The sequence below is a fragment of the Squalius cephalus genome (genome assembly GCF_949319135.1).
Source record: "Squalius cephalus genome assembly, chromosome: 8".
Lineage (NCBI taxonomy): Eukaryota > Metazoa > Chordata > Actinopteri > Cypriniformes > Leuciscidae > Squalius > Squalius cephalus.
The window spans coordinates 46,363,631-46,383,108 of NC_137129.1; the positions used below are offsets into that span (position 1 = coordinate 46,363,631).

At 40.2% G+C, this 19,478-nt stretch overlaps 2 protein-coding genes and 1 long non-coding RNA gene across 3 annotated transcripts in view; 2 read left to right on the forward strand and 1 right to left on the reverse strand.

Annotated features, from left to right (window-relative positions):
- Positions 1 to 124: 124 nt before the first annotated feature.
- Positions 125 to 8,437, forward strand: lingo4a (leucine rich repeat and Ig domain containing 4a). Its single transcript, XM_079879881.1, has 3 exons — positions 125 to 454; positions 5,055 to 5,123; positions 5,613 to 8,437. The coding sequence occupies exon 3, from the start codon at positions 5,625 to 5,627 to the stop codon at positions 7,581 to 7,583; it is 1,959 nt and encodes a 652-aa protein (XP_079736007.1). The 5' UTR covers positions 125 to 454; positions 5,055 to 5,123; positions 5,613 to 5,624; the 3' UTR covers positions 7,584 to 8,437.
- Positions 8,438 to 11,786: 3,349 nt separating this feature from the next.
- LOC307163793 lies at positions 11,787 to 12,721 on the forward strand. The gene is made up of 3 exons (XR_013822150.1): positions 11,787 to 11,847; positions 12,282 to 12,338; positions 12,656 to 12,721. It is a non-coding gene; the product is annotated as an uncharacterized lncRNA (long non-coding RNA).
- A 4,079-nt stretch (positions 12,722 to 16,800) lies between these two features.
- Positions 16,801 to 19,478, reverse strand: part of syngap1a (synaptic Ras GTPase activating protein 1a) — an 85,163-nt gene continuing 82,485 nt past the window's right edge. Inside the window, exon 22 of the mRNA XM_079880016.1 lies at positions 16,801 to 17,810. Coding sequence (XP_079736142.1) covers positions 17,781 to 17,810 — 30 coding nt within the window. The 3' untranslated portion in view covers positions 16,801 to 17,780. The remainder of the gene's footprint in view (positions 17,811 to 19,478) is intronic.

Sequence of the window (19,478 nt, forward strand, 5' to 3'; positions counted from 1 at the left end):
TCACAGGCTCGAGGAGTGACATGAAGACGCACGAAAGCTCAATGTATTTATTTATTTAATTTATTCTGAGTGTTAAATCCTCAGATTTGTCTGACCCTCATCTTGCACCGGCATCCGAAGTAATGCGCGTTCTTGGCTCGAATCCACGCTCATGTTTGCGTAAATAAATCCGGCCGCGCGCGCTCCCACGGCGCTCGTGACCCGCGCAGTTTCGGGCTGATGCTGTGGAGTGGCGGACGCGCACATGAGCGCGACAGAAACTACCTGAGGGAATATCCACCGGGCTTTCTCTCTCCCGTGACCGAAGAGTCGCCGCTGTAAGTGAAGTTTTCTCAGATTTGCGCAGTTTGATCGAGTCCGGGGTAAAAACACCTGTGCGCGTGCACGCCGATGATGATTTGATGATGATGGAGTTCGCGCTTCTGGACTCTGCAGGACAGACGCCTGGTCTCAGGTGAGAACTTACACAGATATTAATAAACACAGAATGAGTGTGTGATGTCAGCTGAAGTGTGTGAGTGTGTGTTGTTAGCTGAAGTGTGTTTACTGGTGACCGGAGTTTTAGGTGTCGCTCCTGAGGGTTTTTTGCATTGTGAACTTTATTTAATGACACACGAGCTCATTCACCCCCATTTTTTTGCTGTAATGTAAATAAATAAATACATAAAATACACAAAATTTAAAAATTATGCAATTAATGTTGATATGAAATGACATTATGTACACGTTTATATATATATTTATAAGGGCAGCGTCTCACCTGTCAGAGGTCATGTGCTCAGGTGAGGATTGAGTGACCTCTGACCTCTGAAGGAGAGACACAGCTGAAACATGCAGGTATTATGAACAAATATGGCTTTGAGTCCCATAAAATGCATGAACTGTTGTACGTCTGCAGTGCAGAGTCACTGTGGATTAAAGCATCTGTAAAATGCATCAGTATAAATGATCGTTGAGCATCAGAAACGCGTTTGTATGGGAAAGTTTGACATTTATGGAAGGCCAAACTGTTCAAAAACACGTGAATTTTAACATGTTCAACAACACTTAAATGTACGTATTTCATGCGTTAAATACGCACATTTAATACAACACGTATGTAACGTGCTAAATGCGCATGAAATACTCGTATTTTACAGATGCTTTAATCCAGTGGACTCGCATTGCAGATGCAAACATGTACATGTTTTTGAACCTTTTCGCTTTCTATAGTCATTGGTTCCAGGAACTCGGACCATCATATACGAGTGTTGATGAGTGTGTGTGTGTGTGTGTGTGTGTTTGTGCACATCTGGATGATCTTTAAGGGCATGAAGTTTAAACCTCAGCACTTTTAAAGATGCTTAATGGACTGAAACAGACGTGCTGGTGTAAACAAACAGAGGATGAGTGACCATCATTACAGGCCATCTGAAGACCAGATTACACACACACACACACTCACATACACACACATACTCACACTCTCTCTCTCTAGCCCCTCTCACACAGCGCGATGATCCCGGCAAATTGCCGGGAAATTGCCAGAACGCCTTCTGTGTGAACGCAAACAGGACCCGGGATTGATGCCGGGTTGGGATCTAACATTGCCAATCAAATCCCAGGTCAATTTATCCCTGTATTTTCCGGAATCTCCGTGTGAAAGGGGCTTCTGTCTCTCGCATCATGCAAGTGTGTCTCTCTCTCTCTCACACACACACTCTCTCACACACACACTCTCTCACACACACACTCTCTCTCTCACACACACACTCTCTCTCTCTCTCTCTCTCTCACACACACACACACACACACACACACACACACACACACACACACACACACACACACACACACACACAGATGCGTGCTGTGTCTCTGGCAGCTCCTTGTTTTGTTGCGGCTTTGATACATTAAACACTGCCAACATTTGGTTATGCAAACATGACGCTTGGAGTCCCGGACAATCACACAGAGACTCAGCCACACACACACACACACACACACACGCATGCACACTCACGCACACTCACACTAACACACACACACACACACACACACACACACACTCACTCACGCACACTCACACTAACACACTCACGCACACACACACTCACGCACACACTTATGCACACACACACAAACACACTCACGCACACTCACACTAATACACGCACGCACGCACACTCACGCACACTCACACTAACACACACGCACACTCACGCACACTCACACTAACACACACACACACTCACGCACTCTCACACTAACACACACACACACACACTCACGCACACACACACTAACACACTAACACACACACACACACTCACGCACACACACACTAACACACTAACACACTAACACACTCACATTCACGCACACACACACACACTCACGCACACACATATGCACACACACACAAACACACTCACGCACACTCACACTAATACACACACTCACACTTACACACAATTCAATTCAAAATGTGCTTTATAGGCATGACAATTGTTTCAGTGTATTGTTAAAGCTACACTGTGTAATTTTTTAAGTTGATTCTTAGCAAAAACACTTTCTTTCTAAAGTACATGTGCTCATTCATGTGTAATTACTTCCACCAACTAATCAAGTGTTCTCGTAAGCGTAGAATCTGCCATTTAGAATACACACGAGCGAGTCGAACTCGAATGTTGCGCCTCCATCTTGAAAGTACATCAGCCAAAGAGGGACAAACCTGGACATTCAAGCTTCGCCTTTCGGGCTTTTACACTCAGTGCCGAGACGAGTGCGCGGGGAGATTACTCGACTGCCGGCCGCCGCAGGAGTTAAACGCCCTCGGAACGGGAGGGGCTGGAGAGTGATATTCAGGCGGTAGTCATATAAAATTTCACCGCTAGAAAAAAATTTGTGCGTGTGTCTGAAAACCCTGTTTATGCCTATCTTCAGTTGCCACGTGAAGCTCAGACTGTGTTATGTGCTTTACACTGAGCAAAATTATTAACGCAACACTTTTGTTTTTGCCCCCATTTTTCATGAACTGAACTCAAAGATCTAAGACTTTATCTTTGTACACAAAAGGCCTATTTCTCCCAAATATTGTTCACAAATCTGTGTTAGTGAGCACTTCTCCTTTGCCGAGATAATCCATCCACCTCACAGGTGTGGCATATCAAGATGCTGATTAGACAGCATGAGTATTGCACAGGTGTGCCTTAGGGCTGGCTACAATAAAAGGCCACTCTAAAATGTGCAGTTTAACTGTATTGGGGGGGGGGGGTGTGACCACCATTTGCCTCATGCAGAGTTGATCAGGTTGTTGATTGTGGCCGGTGGAATGTTGGTCCACTCCTCTTCAATGCCTGTGCGAAGTTGCTGGATATTGGCAGGACCTGGAACACGCTGTCGTATACGCCGATCCAGAGCATCCCAAACACGCTCAATAGGTGACATGTCCGGTGAGTCTGCTGACCATGCAAGATCTGGGATGTTTTCAGCTTCCAGGAATTGTGTACAGATCCTTGCAACATGGGGCCGTGCATTATCATGCTGCAACATGAGGTGATGCTCATGGATGAATGGCACAACAATGGGCCTCAGGATCTCGTCACGGTATCTCTGTGCATTCAAAATGCCATCAATAAATGCCGCTTTCGAAACGGCTTTGGCCGCGACTCTGGAAGACTTGGAGAAAAGAACAAAGAACGGCACTGAAGTCATTCTTAAAAAAGGAAGATGTGTTGATTGTGTTCTGAGTTTTGCCGCTCAAAATTGTGTGTAGTCGTTAGATGTAGTCATGTCACCTGCTTCGTTGCTCTAGCGCTATCCTATTGCGTACAGAGGGAATCTGAAAGACAACGGTTTATCCCGCCCCTCGGATTGAGCCCTGCCAATGGTGTGTTCGCTGACCCAACATCTTGTGGCATTGTGCTGTGAGATTAAACTGCACATTTTAGAGTGGCCTTGTATTGTGGCCAGCCCTAAGGCACACCTGTGCAATAATCATGCTGTCTAATCAGCATCTTGCTATGCCACACCTGTGAGGTGGATGGATTATCTCGGCAAAGGAGAAGTGCTCACTAACACAGATTTAGACAGATTTGTGAACAATATTTGAGAGAAATAGGCCTTTTGTGTACATAGAAAAAGTCTTAGATCTTTGAGTTCAGCTCATGAAAATGGGGGCAAAAACAAAAGTGTTGCATTTATAATTTTGTTCAGTGTAAATCAATGCTTAGTGTAACTGCAGATACCTGTAAAAACCTGAAAACAATATGGCAGAAGGATTTGGGGATTAATATGGATGATAATGACTGGCGGTACATCCTATCTAATGTGGGTAAGAACATACGGGAAATTCATTCAGTACAAAATAGTACATCATTACACCATCTAGGCTTAACAAGATGGGGATAGATGGAAATATTCTTTGCTGGAAATGTAATAAAGAAGAGGGTACTTATTTACATATGATTTGGGAATGTTCTTTAGTTCACCCATTCTGGTGTAAAATTCTGGCAGTACTTGAAGAGTGGATGAGGTTGATTTACCTGTGAAACCACGACTATGCCTTTTTGGAGATAAATCAGTGATACCCAACATCGCAAAAAATACATTTACACTTATTAAGAGTGGATATATTACAGCTGCCAGGATGATTTTACGAAATTGGAAATGTCCCAAAACCCCAGACCTGAAAGACTGGATTGATGGGATGATTGAAATTGCTTCATCTGAGAGCATGTTGGGGAGACTGCATAATGAGGGAGAAAAGAAAAAAACATGGGATCATTTTTGGCAGCATAAAACAATGGTGTAAATGAATAGGACTGCTTAACAATTGTTTATTTTCCATGTGCTTTTGTTTTGCTTGTATTCCACTGATGGTGAATAGTGGCTGAATGTGTAATTGCAAAGGTGTTTACTGAGTAATGTGGTGATGTACTCTGAAGTTTTGACTGTTGAACAATAAAAAAAAAGTTGAATTATAAAAAAGAAAAGATGATTACGACTTTTAAAACATGCATCGAGCCGGTCAAGTATTAACTCACACACACACACACTCTCTCTCTCTGCAGGCTGTGAGAGGGCGATCAGAGACTCGTTCTGCTGTTGGTAATGAGAAGGAGCAGCCCCTCGTCCAGCTGGTGAGTGTTTCCCTCAGATCTCTATACACACACACCTCAGATTACTTTAACATTTATTTCATTTTAATAAAATTTATTTCATAATATGCAGCAATAGATTATTTAATTGCAAGACTGTTTGCTGAGAAATCATATTATCAGTGTGTGTTATAATTTTTTTTTTTTATATATATATATATATATATATATATATATATATATATATATATATATATATGTGGGGACAATACTATAGAAATGAAACTTGGATATAGAGTAGTCAATGCTTGTATAGCAGTATAAATTTACTGTCCTCTGAAAATAACTCAACACACAGCCATTATTGTCAAAATAGCTGGCAACAAAAGCCAAAACCTCTTCTAGTCGACTATAAGGGGGCAGCCCTAGTACTGACTATATTTCTAAAAATCACGTGTATTATTTAGGTCTATTAGCAGAATTTGCTATGCAAACGTTGCTCTGATGTCTGTCGGTATGTTTCCCCTGTAGGCGGGTCTCCAGATGTGTGTGGCTGCTGATTGGAGGAGGCTGCACTGGTGGGTGGTGCTCCAGTGGGTAGTGGGTGTGGCTTTATCAGGCCCGTGTTCCCAGCGCTGCGACTGCCTCCCGAAGCTCCCCATCGTGAACTGCTCATCCAGACAACTAGCGTCTGTTCCCGACGGCCTTCCCGACGACACCCAGACGCTCAACCTGTCCGGGAACCAGCTGAGGACGGTGGCCCGGCGCCGGTTCTCCGGGCTCACGCTGCTACGCGAGCTCGATCTCAGCGAGAACATGCTAACGGCGATCGAGGCCGAAGCCTTCGCTGGCTTGCAGAACCTCCTCACGCTGAGACTCGCTCGCAACCGGCTCAAGATCATCCCAGTCAGAGCCTTTTCCAGCCTTCCCAACGTTCAGTTTCTAGACATTAGCGAGAACATGCTAACGGCGATCGAGGCTGAAGCCTTCGTCGGCCTGCAGAACCTCCTCACGCTGAGACTCGCCCGCAACCGGCTCAAGATCATCCCAGTCGGAGCCTTCTCCGGCCTTCCCAACGTGCAGTTTCTGGACATCAGCGAGAACGAGATCTTAGTGTTTCTCGACGACATGTTCCGAGAGATGCCGTCGCTACAAAAACTTGAGGCGAGCGAGAACGACCTTGTGTTCATCTCGAACCGGGCCTTCGGCGGCCTGGGAAACCTCCAGGAGCTGAATCTGGACCGGTGCAACTTAACGTCGGTGCCGGTCGAGGCGCTGTCGCCGCTAACCGGACTCCTTCAGCTCCGTCTCTGCAGACTCGGACTCACTTCGCTTCCCAATCACTCCTTCCGTACGCTAATCCGCCTTCGTGAGCTACACGTATCCCGCTGCCCGTGGTTAGACTCGCTAGCCGCTAACAGTCTAATCGGACTTAATCTTTCCTCGCTAACGCTTAGCCACTGCAACCTGAGCGCCGTGCCGTATTCCCCGCTTCACCACCTCGTGTACCTGCGATACCTGGATTTATCCTACAATCCAATCACTATTATTCTTCCAAATCTCCTCGGGGATTTGCTACGCCTTCAAGAGCTGCATTTAGTCGGCACCGGATTGTTGCGTATCGAACCGGGCGCTTTCCATAACCTAGCGGGCTTCCGGCTCCTAAACGTGTCTGGGAACCGATTAGCGACGCTGGAGTCGTCGGCGTTCCACTCGGTCGGGACTTTAGAGGTGCTCCGGTTGGATGGGAACCCGCTAGCGTGCGATTGCCGACTTCTCTGGGTGATGCGCCGACGCTCGCGGATTAGCTTCGGGCATTCGCCCACTTGTGGATCACCTGTGCAGGTGCAGGGCCGGATGCTCCACGACTTCTCCGAGGTCGAGCTTCCCCGGTTTTTCACGTGCCGGCAAGCTCGTATTCTGACCCGTAAGCCGCAAGACGTTCGTACGGACGAAGGCCACACGGTTTTGTTCTTCTGCGCGGCGGACGGAGACCCAGCGCCAGCGATCACCTGGATGAACCCGAAGCGCTCCATTCTCACCGGTTCGGGGAGGGTCCGTGTGCTTCCCAACGGGACGCTTGAGGTGCGTTACGCGCAGGTGCAGGATAGCGGATACTATCTGTGTGTCGCGTCGAACGCCGCGGGGAACGATAGTGTCTCCGTTAGCCTGCGAGTGCGCGGGTTTCCGGCGTCCACTCGAAACCGTTCAGGTCAGTTCTTTCTGGAAGGCTGGAGCTTCACGTCGGGACAAGCGCCGGTTAACGGGTCGCAGCCGTTCCCGTTCGACGTGAAGACGCTAGTGATCGCGGTGACTATGGGGTTCCTGTCGTTCCTGAGCTCGGTTGCCGTGTGCTTCGTGTTCATGTTCTTCTGGAGTCAGAGCAAAGGACAGATCAAACACACGGCGACCATCGACTTCGTCCCGCGCAGCTCCGCGTCGGCGAACAGAACCGGTCGGACCACCGTGGAGACGGGCCGGTTCACCATGAAGCTGATCTGAACCTGTTCCAGGTGCTACTAATCCCACATACTCTGAGTGCATGAAGCTCCTCGTGTAAATGTCCTGTGACTTTCATCCGCAGTGTTTCTCTCTTTTCCAGCACAAATATCCAAACATTCCCTCTGGTGCTCTTCGGTCATTTTTGTCCGAAAAATGTTACATTGTTTTTTCTTCATCGGAATAGTACGAAACTTGGTAAGGGTTTTGGCATTTGCTATGTGAACGCACAAAAAAAAAAATCAACTCAAAAATCATGAATGGGAGACGAATTTCATCTAGTGGAAGCGTTTGGTACTGCGGCCAAACAAACTCTTACTGAAAGTTTGTTTTTGTAAATTTATATTTCATATTAAAATTTAAAATAGTATTTTTGTAAATTTTTCATAACAATAAATGTAAAAAACTTTTTTTTAAGTTCACTTTTTAAAACTTTTTGCACTTCATTTTGACCGACACGCGAAGAGCACCAGAGGGTTAAAGGAGGAGTTCACTTCAGAATTAAAATTTCCTGATAATTTACTCGCCCGCACGTCATCCAAGATGTTCATGTCTTTCTTTCTTCAGTCGAGAAGAAATGAAGGTTTTTGAGGGAAACAGTTTCAGTCTTATCTAGACAAACCATCGGCCATTTTATAACAAAATAAACATTTAAATACTTTTTAACCACAAATGCTCGTCTTGATGACGTGCGGGCGAGTAAATTATCAGGAAATCTTAATTCTGAAGTGAACTACTCCTTTAAATCAAGAAACATTTACTGGAGATGCTAAATTACTCATGAAGTCTCGTTTTCTGAGAAAATTATCTAAATTAATTAAGATTATGGGTTATTACAAGTAACTGAAACTAAAACTTTTTTTTTTTTTAAAAAAAACACTTTTTGTTGCTTTAAAAAGTTTTTTAATGAAATAAAATAAAATATTAAAAACTTAGATGTAATAAAATAATTTGAGCTATAACTGGAATAAAAATGTATAAAAACTATATAGACATTTAGAAGAAAAAAAAAACAAGAAAAAAAACCTAAATTTAGTTTTTAAAATTTAATTTAAAATTTAGTTTAAAATTAACTAACTATTAATAAAATTTAAACGAAATATAAATAAATAAAAAAACTATTAAATCTGATGCTAAAATGTTTTTTTTTCTCATTTTAATGGACTCAGAAAAAAATAAACCACTCAAATGGATGATTTTTATCTATTTTTTTAAAGCATAAAGTCATTTAAATTTGATCAGTTTCTCTAAACAATTAAAGTGACATGACATGAAAGAAAAACATATTTTGTCGTTTCACAATCTCACGTCTGCAAAACTTTTGGCATCTCAGATTTATGCTTGTGTTTGTTTGTGATTAATCTGCCATGTGTTTGTAATGATTGAAGTGTGTGAGAAGATAATGAGCTGTAACTCTTTTAAAAGGTTCTGAAGCTTTAAGTCAAACTGCTGGTGTTTCGGCATGATGTCCTCGGCGATCTGCATGTGCGCATGTGCATGAGTGATGATGACGTCACTGGCTTTAATCAGCCGCTGATGAGAGAAGATCTCAGGTTAATTAGGTTCATTCATGTTCAGTAAATCCTAGAGGAATTATATCATTTATTCAGAGATAATGAAAGCGCTGCATCTCAGGTTTGCGTGAATGCCTGGAACGGTTGCATGTGTTTTATGAATGTTGATATTGTTGATGCAGACGGTAAAAAAATCCCATATTTATGCATTTACGCATATATATATATATATATATAATATGCAATCTAACTCAGAGCAATATTGTATCCTCATGCACTGCTGTTTATTACCATAAATAATCGTTTTAAATTCTTTGTTCAAGATTCTGTCAGTTTTTATGAATTTTACATCTGAGTTCATCTCTCTGTATAATTTGTTTTATTGCAAATATTAATATGCTGATCTCTTTTTAGAGATATCAGGGGTTTGATTGTACATTTTTATTTTGTTCTAAAGACGCTTTTCGAAATGTACTAGAATTTGAGAAATGCGTCAGTTTAAATATTTCTATTTACTATTTTTACTGTTCAATTTTTTTGTTTGTTATAATTGATCAATTTACTTTTTAGTTTCCTGGAGAAAAATGTATTTTTATTCAATGAAAATGAATCAGTTTTGCAATTTCTGTAAGAAACCATTGCCAAAAGCATTAAAGTTATCTCGAAACTATTTGTTTGATGCAGTGCTTTATTCATCATATAGATCCAACGATGCTGTAAATATTCGTTTATATGTGCAAATCTCATTCATAATTCACAGAAGATAAGAGATCACACTCGTACAGTCCCTCATCATTCATGCTCAGCTCATGAGATTAATCTGAATGCAGACGCTCTGATTGGACGTTTCCAGTCACGTGTCCGTCTGATCTATCATCAGTCTCCTCGTGTTTTCTGGAGCCTCACTCTGGCGCCTCCTGCTGCTCAGCCAATCACAGTACAGTCTGTGTACTACATTTCCTACTTCCCACTTCTGAAGTCGTGTTTATGACTTCGTCGCGTTGAGTGCTTTGCTGTCGGAAAGGATAGGAATCATGGAGGACACCAGGTTTATTCTTATGTATTTGGGAAAGCTTATTTAATCTTAAAGGGTACATAACATGCACAGTTTCACCTAATCTCATGTTAATCTTGAGTACCTATAGAGTAGTAGTGCATCCTTAATATCTCAAAAAAGTGTTTAGTTTTATTATATTTAGAAAAGAAAAAAACAGCTTTCCGATTCTCTCCGGAAAAAGCCGAGCTCCTGGAGGCGGAGCTATAGAGTCAAGCGGTAGTACTTGATTTCCAGCAAAAGACAGAAATCTGATCCAGTTGTACTTACATGAATGGGGTCTTTTATCACTGGGACCGCTCCACGTTTTAATAGCAAACGATTTGCAAATCCAGCGTCGACCTGGGCCTTGTTAATAAAACATTCGTCACTGAAACGACCAGAACACACAACCGCACTTCCTACACTCCGTTGCTGCCCCGGAAAAACAAACTGCATCCACTGTTCCTGTAACACTGGGTTCTTTGGAAAACTGAACACGGTAAGCTTTCCCTCACATCCAAATACACACTTTTTTGGAGACATTCTTGAACAAATCCTATGCAGCGCTGCCGATGATTTCCTGTTGAAGCGCGTTGATGTGCGCGGTCTCGCTCTCCTCTAGTCGACGTGCTCGCGGGCGAGCTTTTCCGGGAGAAATGCTCATATAAGGAGTTCCACTCTTATCTACGTCATTAGATCCACGATCTAAAAAAAAAACAGCCGAAACTTGTACCAACCCGGAAGTAAGATTTTCAGCATAGAAATTCTCCGTTATTCGTCCAAAATATTTTTTTAAAACTTTGCCCATGTTTAGCATGAGAATCTATCTCTTTAACACTGTAAACAACTCTGAATACATGAAACACCATTGTACCCCACCTTTAAATACATTGAAGGTATTTAATTTTGAATAAAACGAAGCGTCCCATTCACTGACAACCATATTTTACTGCATTAGATAGACAGCTTGCTGAGGATTCTGGAAGGGTTTGGGACTGTAACACAAAAGTATAAAATATGTTACACAGCACGGAAATATGGGTCTTTAAGATGTCGCTGTTAAAGTGAAAACAAAATCGTTTAATACAGTTTGGATGTTTTTAGCGGTAATTATGAAGCTGTGAGGTGATTTTTCTGAAATATTATAGGCCCACTTAATGTGTGTTTACGTCCATCTTAAGAGTAAATGTTGTCTTTTTATTGTTTCCTATCCTTCATCAACAGGTTAATGAGTTTGAAGTGATTTTGAAACTTATCCGTAGTATTATGTTTAAAGGTTTGAAGCGTCAGGAATTAAACGCCTCAGTCAAGCGAATGAAAGTGTGCAAAAACATCGTTTCTTCGGTGTTATTTTCAGAATTTGTTGTCTGAATTCGACCTGAAAGATTTCATTTAACTATTTAATGATAAATAGTGAATTTCTCGTGATAAACAGAGACTAATAACGAAGATAAAGCAGTATTTTATTGTCCTCGCGTTTGATTGGCCGATGGACCTTGTGCTCGTGTTTGATTGGACGATGGTAAACCCTAACGGATGAAGAAGAATCCGCATGTTTTGAGGAGGTTTTCATCTTGTTATTTGTGAGAATCTCCGTGTTTCTCTCAGTCTCTGAGCGGGACACTATTCCTCGAGTGTGTGTGTGTGTGTGTGTGTGTGTGTGTGTGTGTAGTCTGAGGTGTTTCTCCTGATATCAGCCCGTGTGACCGTCACTGAGGTGTGTATCGCGCTGAGTGACTCCTCTAGCTCGAGCCCTTTCTCAGTATCGCTTCTCGGCCTTTTGGCTAAGATCAAGTGTAGTATCTGTTCTTATCAGTTTAATATCTGATACGTCCCCTACCCGGGGACCATATATTAAATTGATTTTTGGATCAGGGAGATGGAATAGGGGCTTGCTCCGTCCACTCCACGCATCGACCTGGTATTGCAGTACCTCCAGGAACGGTGCACCCCCTCACGGGGAATAATAGTGGTCAAAGATAGAATGTATTAATTTGTTTCTTATGCTATTTTTAAAGATTTGATTGATATCTTATTTAAAATATGATTGTAAATTAACGTAAAGATTACAAAGTTATTTAAACTTAATCGGGATTTTCTACGGTGACCGGGAAGGGACATGTTCTAACGAGCGTAGGTATTTTGACGTAGATGCCGCATCCGACGCTCCAGCTCCAGATACGTCGGCGCGTCCGCCATCTTGGAACGGTCAGTGGTGTGGTCACTCACAGTAAGATTAATGATGCCATAACATTGCGCAGATTCTGGTTGTGTAACCGAGGAGATTTAAATTCCGAAGAAATGATGACCTTTCATAGGTGAGAATGTGTTGATTTTTATTTGTATTAACTCAATATTACATGGTACTTATTTTAATGTTTTTACTTTATGGTAACCTTTTAAAGTTGTGTTAGCTGACGCTTGTCTTGTAATGTGTTAGTTTAGTAAAATCATCTGCTGAAGTCTATTTCATATATAGATATTCATGCGTCTTTGCCTTACTCGCTATGTTTAATGTTTTACAGGCATGAAAACGAGGCTGTGGGACAGAAGTACAACACGTTTAATGTTGTTTAACAACATACAATAATTTATAAAGCTGCTGTAAATTGTATTAAATTGGTTTTAAATCCCATTTTAAGGGGTAATTTAAATGTTAGTAATCAAAAACCACCTTTAAAGTGATGAAGCATACAATTGAACAAAAACACATTAAACGTTTAACAAAAAATACATTTTAGGGCTCTGTTAAATATTTTTTTTTCCCTCCTAAATTTAGTTTTCATTTAAATATTTTTGGATTCCATTTTAATGTTAAAATAAACTTTTTTTTGAAATCATGAAACAAACAATTGAAAAAAAAAAAAAAGTATTAAAAGTTTTAGATTTTAGGGCCCTATGAAATCGATTTAATTTTTTCTTAAATTCTATTGTTTTGTTTTTTAACCAGATTAAATTTTAATAATCAAAAAGCATGTCTAATCAAGCAAAGTCATACAATTTTCTTAACAATTAAATAATGTATTAGTTTTTACTAGCCTGGCTAACGTCAGACCACTTTCTCTTTGAGACGTGGTCTGGAAACCACATGTACATTTTCTCGTATTTGAGGCGTGGTTTACGAATGCCCAGAGCCGTTTATTGGGCGCTACGAATGTCTATCAAATGCGCCTGTACGCAGCTCATAGCCAATCATTTCAAATTATACCAGATGACGTATGTAGAGCGACAGATATTCAAAGAAGACGACGATGGGTCCGATTTATGTGTACACCAGAGAGTCCTGCACGGGTCCGATTTTGTAAATCCGCACCCGACCCGTTTTCCAACAGCAGCACTAATAAAAATCTGCACCGACCCGCTTAAAATAGAACCGACACCCGACCCGCACCCGAAATAAAATCAGTTTAGACTATCACATTATAGACACACTTACAAACATTTTTATTGCCAGGTCATACAGAAGTTATTACACGACCATTATAGCCGAAGCTGTCAAAAGGCCGATACATGAAGAACATGGCTAACGTTACCACACAAATCGAACAGACGCGGCTACACCACTATATGCCACACAATTTCGTCTAGCCTACATCTGACAATTTTGGGTTCAAACACACCCTGCACACCACACATACTTAACAGTGTTAAATATGAAAAATACCGTTCGATAGAGCTGCTTTGTTACCAGTTATCTGCGTGCTTCCTCAGGGATGAAGTTCCACATTTGCGGCTATCCAACACGAAAATGTTTGCAGCAAAGCCTTTCACAATATTTTCTTCAGATAACTCCAAATTTCTCCCACACACTAGACTTGATTTTTGATGACGTATTGTCGACAACTTTACAATCTCCACTAGCTATTCTTTTCTTCAACTCCTCAGCATCCATCTCGACGACTGCAAGCAGAACGCGCGCGCGCGGTTGTGATGCATTTTTAAAAGTGGAAGTAGCCTTATTGGTAACGTTATAGATCCTGGGAGGGCGTGGCGCGTCGGCACAAATAAACTGATGTGGATTTTAAATTATTTTATCAACTTGAAATACAGGCATATTTTTGTAGATGTGTTCCTAAAAATATGCATATTTTTACGTCTGTCATGTTGGATCCATAGATAAACAAACTGCTTCGGTGTGTCGCATATACTTCGTCATCGTCTTCCTGCTCCCTCCCCGTTCTGTGATTGGTTCCCTATTTCAGGGGAAAAATTAGTCCATGGTGTCCAGACTACCTTGCAGCGTGAATAAAATCGCGCTGCTCAAGGCAGTATGGGGAAACCCAGGCTAAGTTTTTACATTAATAATGAAATGTTTATTTTTCAGAAATTCTGTTATTTTTTTAAAACAAATTTATTCTTACAAATAATACTGACACGTTTACCAAGTTCTGCACATTCCCCAAACCTCCAATATTCTTTTATTAAATATTCTTTTAGTCTAACGTGATGATGCTTTCAGTCATTAACACCAGTGTATTACTCTAAACTCAAACACATTTCAGGGCCGAAAATAAACACATCCATCAAATAAAAACACGTCTTTTGATAAGCATGTATATAGTCATTTATTTGTTTGTTGAAATATTTAAAGTTTTGTAATATTTCCCCAGAAAAATGTAAACTTCTCCATATTCACAAAAAGAAAGACATTTCTGTTTATCAATCATTGTCAATAAAATGAAATTCATAATTACAATAATAATCATATTTGAATATAATAATATCTTTATAATAATAATCATAATATGAACATTCAAAACATCACTCCATATTCAGAGATGCTGCACTCTAGAATCAACGAACCTCTCCCGCATTCGAGAATATTTCCATGAGTAAATATATAAATATATACATCCTACGCTCCTGAATCGGGTCAGGGGTCAGGGGTCAGAGGTCAATGCTATGGCTTGTCCGTGTCTATGGCTAAATTAGCGGGTGGTTCCCGTTCATCATGAACTCATAGCAGTAAGAACTAGTGCTACACGATGGGAAAAGATACACGATCACGATCTGTCGTAGCATAACTGACCCCTGTACACACACCATGGCTGTTTATGATCGCCTTATTGAAATGTACGTCTCATGGCGACACGTGCTCGTGTTCAGCCAATCAGAGCGCCTCATGGCGACACGTGCTCGTGCTCAGCCAATCAGAGCGCCTCATGGCGACACGTGCTCGTGCTCAGCCAATCAGAGCGCCTCATGGCGACACGTGCTCGTGCTCAGCCAATCAGAGCGCCTCATGGCGACACGTGCTCGTGCTCAGCCAATCAGAGCTCAGTATGGGAACTGTAGGCACAGAAACACTGTTCATTATCATCTTTTTTCATAACTATTATTACCTGAAATGCAGACCAAAGTAATACTTCCAACAGAAAAGGTAAATAAAGACGAAAGTAAGTGACTAAAGCCCCAGCAGCGACTGGCGTATATGAGTATCATCCATCAAACACCAAGAAAAGAGAAAAACTCAACCCACTTAAAATGAGAGAAACTTTCAATCTGGACTCTATGTACAGAAATCAGCAGCCCGTCAGTGTGTGAGTGTGTGTGTGTGTGTGTGTGAGAGAGAGAGAGAGAGAGAGAGAGTGAGTGTGAGAGAGAGAGAGAGAGAGAGAGAGAGAGAGAGAGTGTGTGTGTGTGTGTGTGTGAGAGAGAGAGTGAGTGTGTGTGTGAGAGAGAGAGAGAGAGAGTGTGTGTGAGAGAGAGAGAGAGAGAGAGTGTGTGTGAGAGAGAGAGAGTGAGTGTGTGTGAGAGAGAGAGAGAATGTGTGTGTGTGTGTGTGTGTATGTGAATGAAGCACAAGCGCTGTTCTCAGACCCAGTGAGCCGCAGACGGTCGACTGAAGCGTTGATGATCAGGACACACTCTCTCTCTCACACACACACACACACACACACACACACCTAATACTGGAGGAAACCGTTTCATGAGAAATATGAACAGGCAACATGTGTAGGGAAGCATCAATATGAAGCTTCTGAGGACACTCATACACACTAACGCTCGACACTGCTCTGAAAAACACTCGCAAACGAATGTTTCGCAACACTATCACTAATACGCTTTCCTCAAATTCTGTCTTTCGTTTAAATATTTTTGGATTCCGTTTTAATGTTATAATTAAACATTAGCATGTCTAATTAACTGAAATCATGAAACTTAAACAATTGAACAAAAGTGTATTAAAAAGTTTTACAAAATAAAAAACATTTTAGGGCCCTATGAAATCTATTAAATTTTTTCTTAAATACTATTTTATTTATTACTTTTTTTAGATAATCAAAAATCATGTCTAATCAAGTGAATTCATACAACTTTCTTAATGAAATAATGTATTCATTTTTACATTAATAATGAAATGTTTTATTTTTCAGAAATTCTGTTATGATATATTTATATATATTTATGATTTAATACAAATACATTACCAAAAACGGTGGTATTAATCAAATTAAGGCATAAAATATCAACAATTTAATTAAGTTTTTAAAATGTACTCAAATGAAAGTTTAATTCCTTTTATTTTTTTAAGTGCTGCACAACAGGTTTGCTGATAAAAATTAAAGCACAGAAGATTGTCTAATAGTCCTTAAAAATAAAGTTTGAATTTTTTTTAATTACTTATATTATTATTATTACTTTGCGAAATACATTCTGCTGTACAATAGTAATATTTTCTTTTATAATTTTATCTTTAAGAATTTCTGTCACAATTTCTTCAAGTTGAACCGAACTTTTATTTTGACGGGTTGCCGTGAAGAGCTGAGTTCGTGTGCGTCTGATGACAGATCTGATCAAATCAAAGCGGTGAAATGCGTGTGAATCACATGATGAGTGACAGGAGCGGCTCACTGGCGTCCGAGAGCGAGAGCTTCAGTGAACGCTGGAGTTTATGATGATGATGGTCTTCATCTCAATCACTGAAACTCTTCGTACAAACAGCAAACGTCTCGTGTTCGGAGGTTCACATCCACGTGAGCATGAGATAAACCGAGTGTTCGACTCGCTCGTGGAGTCTGCGTCTGCCCTGTTGTTCTCAGTGGAGCTCTTTAGGCACGGAGAGGAGACAGGAAGGGGCGGGGCTCTGAGCGGCACGGCAGCGTCTGATTGGCTCAGAAAGAATCAAGCCCCTCAATACATCATTTGAAAAAAACAAGAGTCATTATTAGGAAGTTGAGGCTGCAACTGATCAAACACACACACACACACACACACACACACACACACACACACATACTCATGTACACAAACACACTCCTGCAGTAAAGGGAGAGAGAGAGAGAGATGATGGGAAGAGAACGAGTGCTGTCTCTCTCTCTCCGTCTGCGGTGATTTTCTTTGTGCTATCGGTGTGATTGTTTCGGCCTCGAGATGCTGATTGTCGTCCATTTGGCTCAAAAAAGACAAAGACAGCAAGAGAGAGAGAGACACATCTGAGAAATATATATTTATATATCACTTATATACATATATATTCTCTCAGCGTGTGTTTGAGAGAGAGAGAGAGAGAGAGAAGGAGAGAAAGAAAGACTGTAGAGTTGGTCGTCCTGCTCAGGCTCCGCCTCTCTCTTCTCTCTCAGCCAATCGTCAGACACTCCTGGGTTGAGGTTCAACCAATCACGTGTCCTCTAGTCCTGCCCGGGCCAATCATGTTCCAGAGTGGGCACCATATATCGGCTGAGGGAGAAACAGAGGCCGAGATTCAGGGGCGGATCCTCAAATAAAACTATTAAAAGCATTTCTGTTCTTTGAAATAAAGCTGAAACAACATCAAATATAAACAGGAAAAGTTGAAAACCTGAAAAAAAAAAAAAAAAAAAGAAATTTACAAATGTTACCTTGGAGATAAACTGAATAAATTTAAGTTGAAACAAAAATTATGAACTTGAAATCAAAAACTAACAAAAATAAAACAAAAATAAAATTAACTTAAATAGCAATATTTAAAAAAAAACTGAAATGACAAAAGCACACAATGAAAATACCCCCCCCAAAAAAACATGAAAACTAAAAATATTAAAATATTATTATAATGATAATCTAAAATGAAACTCGAACACTGGCACACTCATTATAAATTCATCACAATGGGAATAATTAATTCAATATTCATCATACAGTTAATTGCATTAAAACACAGTCATGTGAATAGAATTATGAGGCTGATGATCAGTGAATGAAGAGCGGGTGTGAAGGACAGGAATAAATGATGACAGACTATATGATGTCATTCTCCATCAGCCAATCACAGGCCCTCCCTCTGAGGACGTGCTGTCACTGTCAGCCAATATAAAGTTATTTTAATAATCGCTTTAACTCTAAGATAGCAGAGGTCACATCACAGCTACAATAAAAACACAGAGGAACGACATCGCTGGAATCACTATCAGAACGATCTTTTCCCAGCTGATAAACGATATAAACATTAACAGCCAATCAGAATCCGCCATGCTTTAAAGAGCTCGAGCATTTAAAGCGACAGGCAACTATAATAGCTGTGGACGGTATTATATTGATCATTTTATCACTATATCTATCGGAATAGTTATTATTTTCACTATAGTTATTATCACTATATTTATCGGAATAGTTATTATCATAGCTATAGTTATCATTATAGTTATTTTTATCACTATAGGTATCTATCCGTCTAGTTATTATCACTAAAATTATCGGTATAATTATTATTATCACAATAGTTATTTTAGTTATTATTATCACTATAGTTATTTTAGTTATTAGTATCACTATAGTTATTTTAGTTATTATTAACACTATAGTTATTATTATCATCACTATAGTTATCAGTATAGTTATTATCACTATAGTTAATGGTAAAGTTATTATCACTATAGTTATCGGTATAGTTATTATCACTATAGTTAATGGTAAAGTTATTATCACTATAGTTATCAGTATAGTTATTATCACTATAGTTAATGGTAAAGTTATTATCACTATAGTTATCGGTATAGTTATTATCACTATAGTTATCGGTAAAGTTATTATCACTATAGTTAATGGTAAAGTTATTATCACTATAGTTATCGGTATAGTTATTATCACTATAGTTATCGGTAAAGTTATTATCACTATAGTTAATGGTAAAGTTATTATCACTATAGTTATCGGTATAGTTATTATCACTATAGTTATCGGTATAGTTATTATCACTATAGTTATCGGTATAGTTATTATCACTATAGTTCATGGTAAAGTTATTATCACTATAGTTATCAGTATAGTTATTATCACTATAGTTAATGGTAAAGTTATTATCACTATAGTTATCGGTATAGTTATTATCACTATAGTTATCGGTAAAGTTATTATCACTATAGTTAT

Coding starts and splice junctions, on each gene's coding strand:
- lingo4a (XM_079879881.1), top strand. CDS start 5,625: ATGTGTGTGGCTGCTGATTGGAGGAGGCTGCACTGGTGGGTGGTGCTC.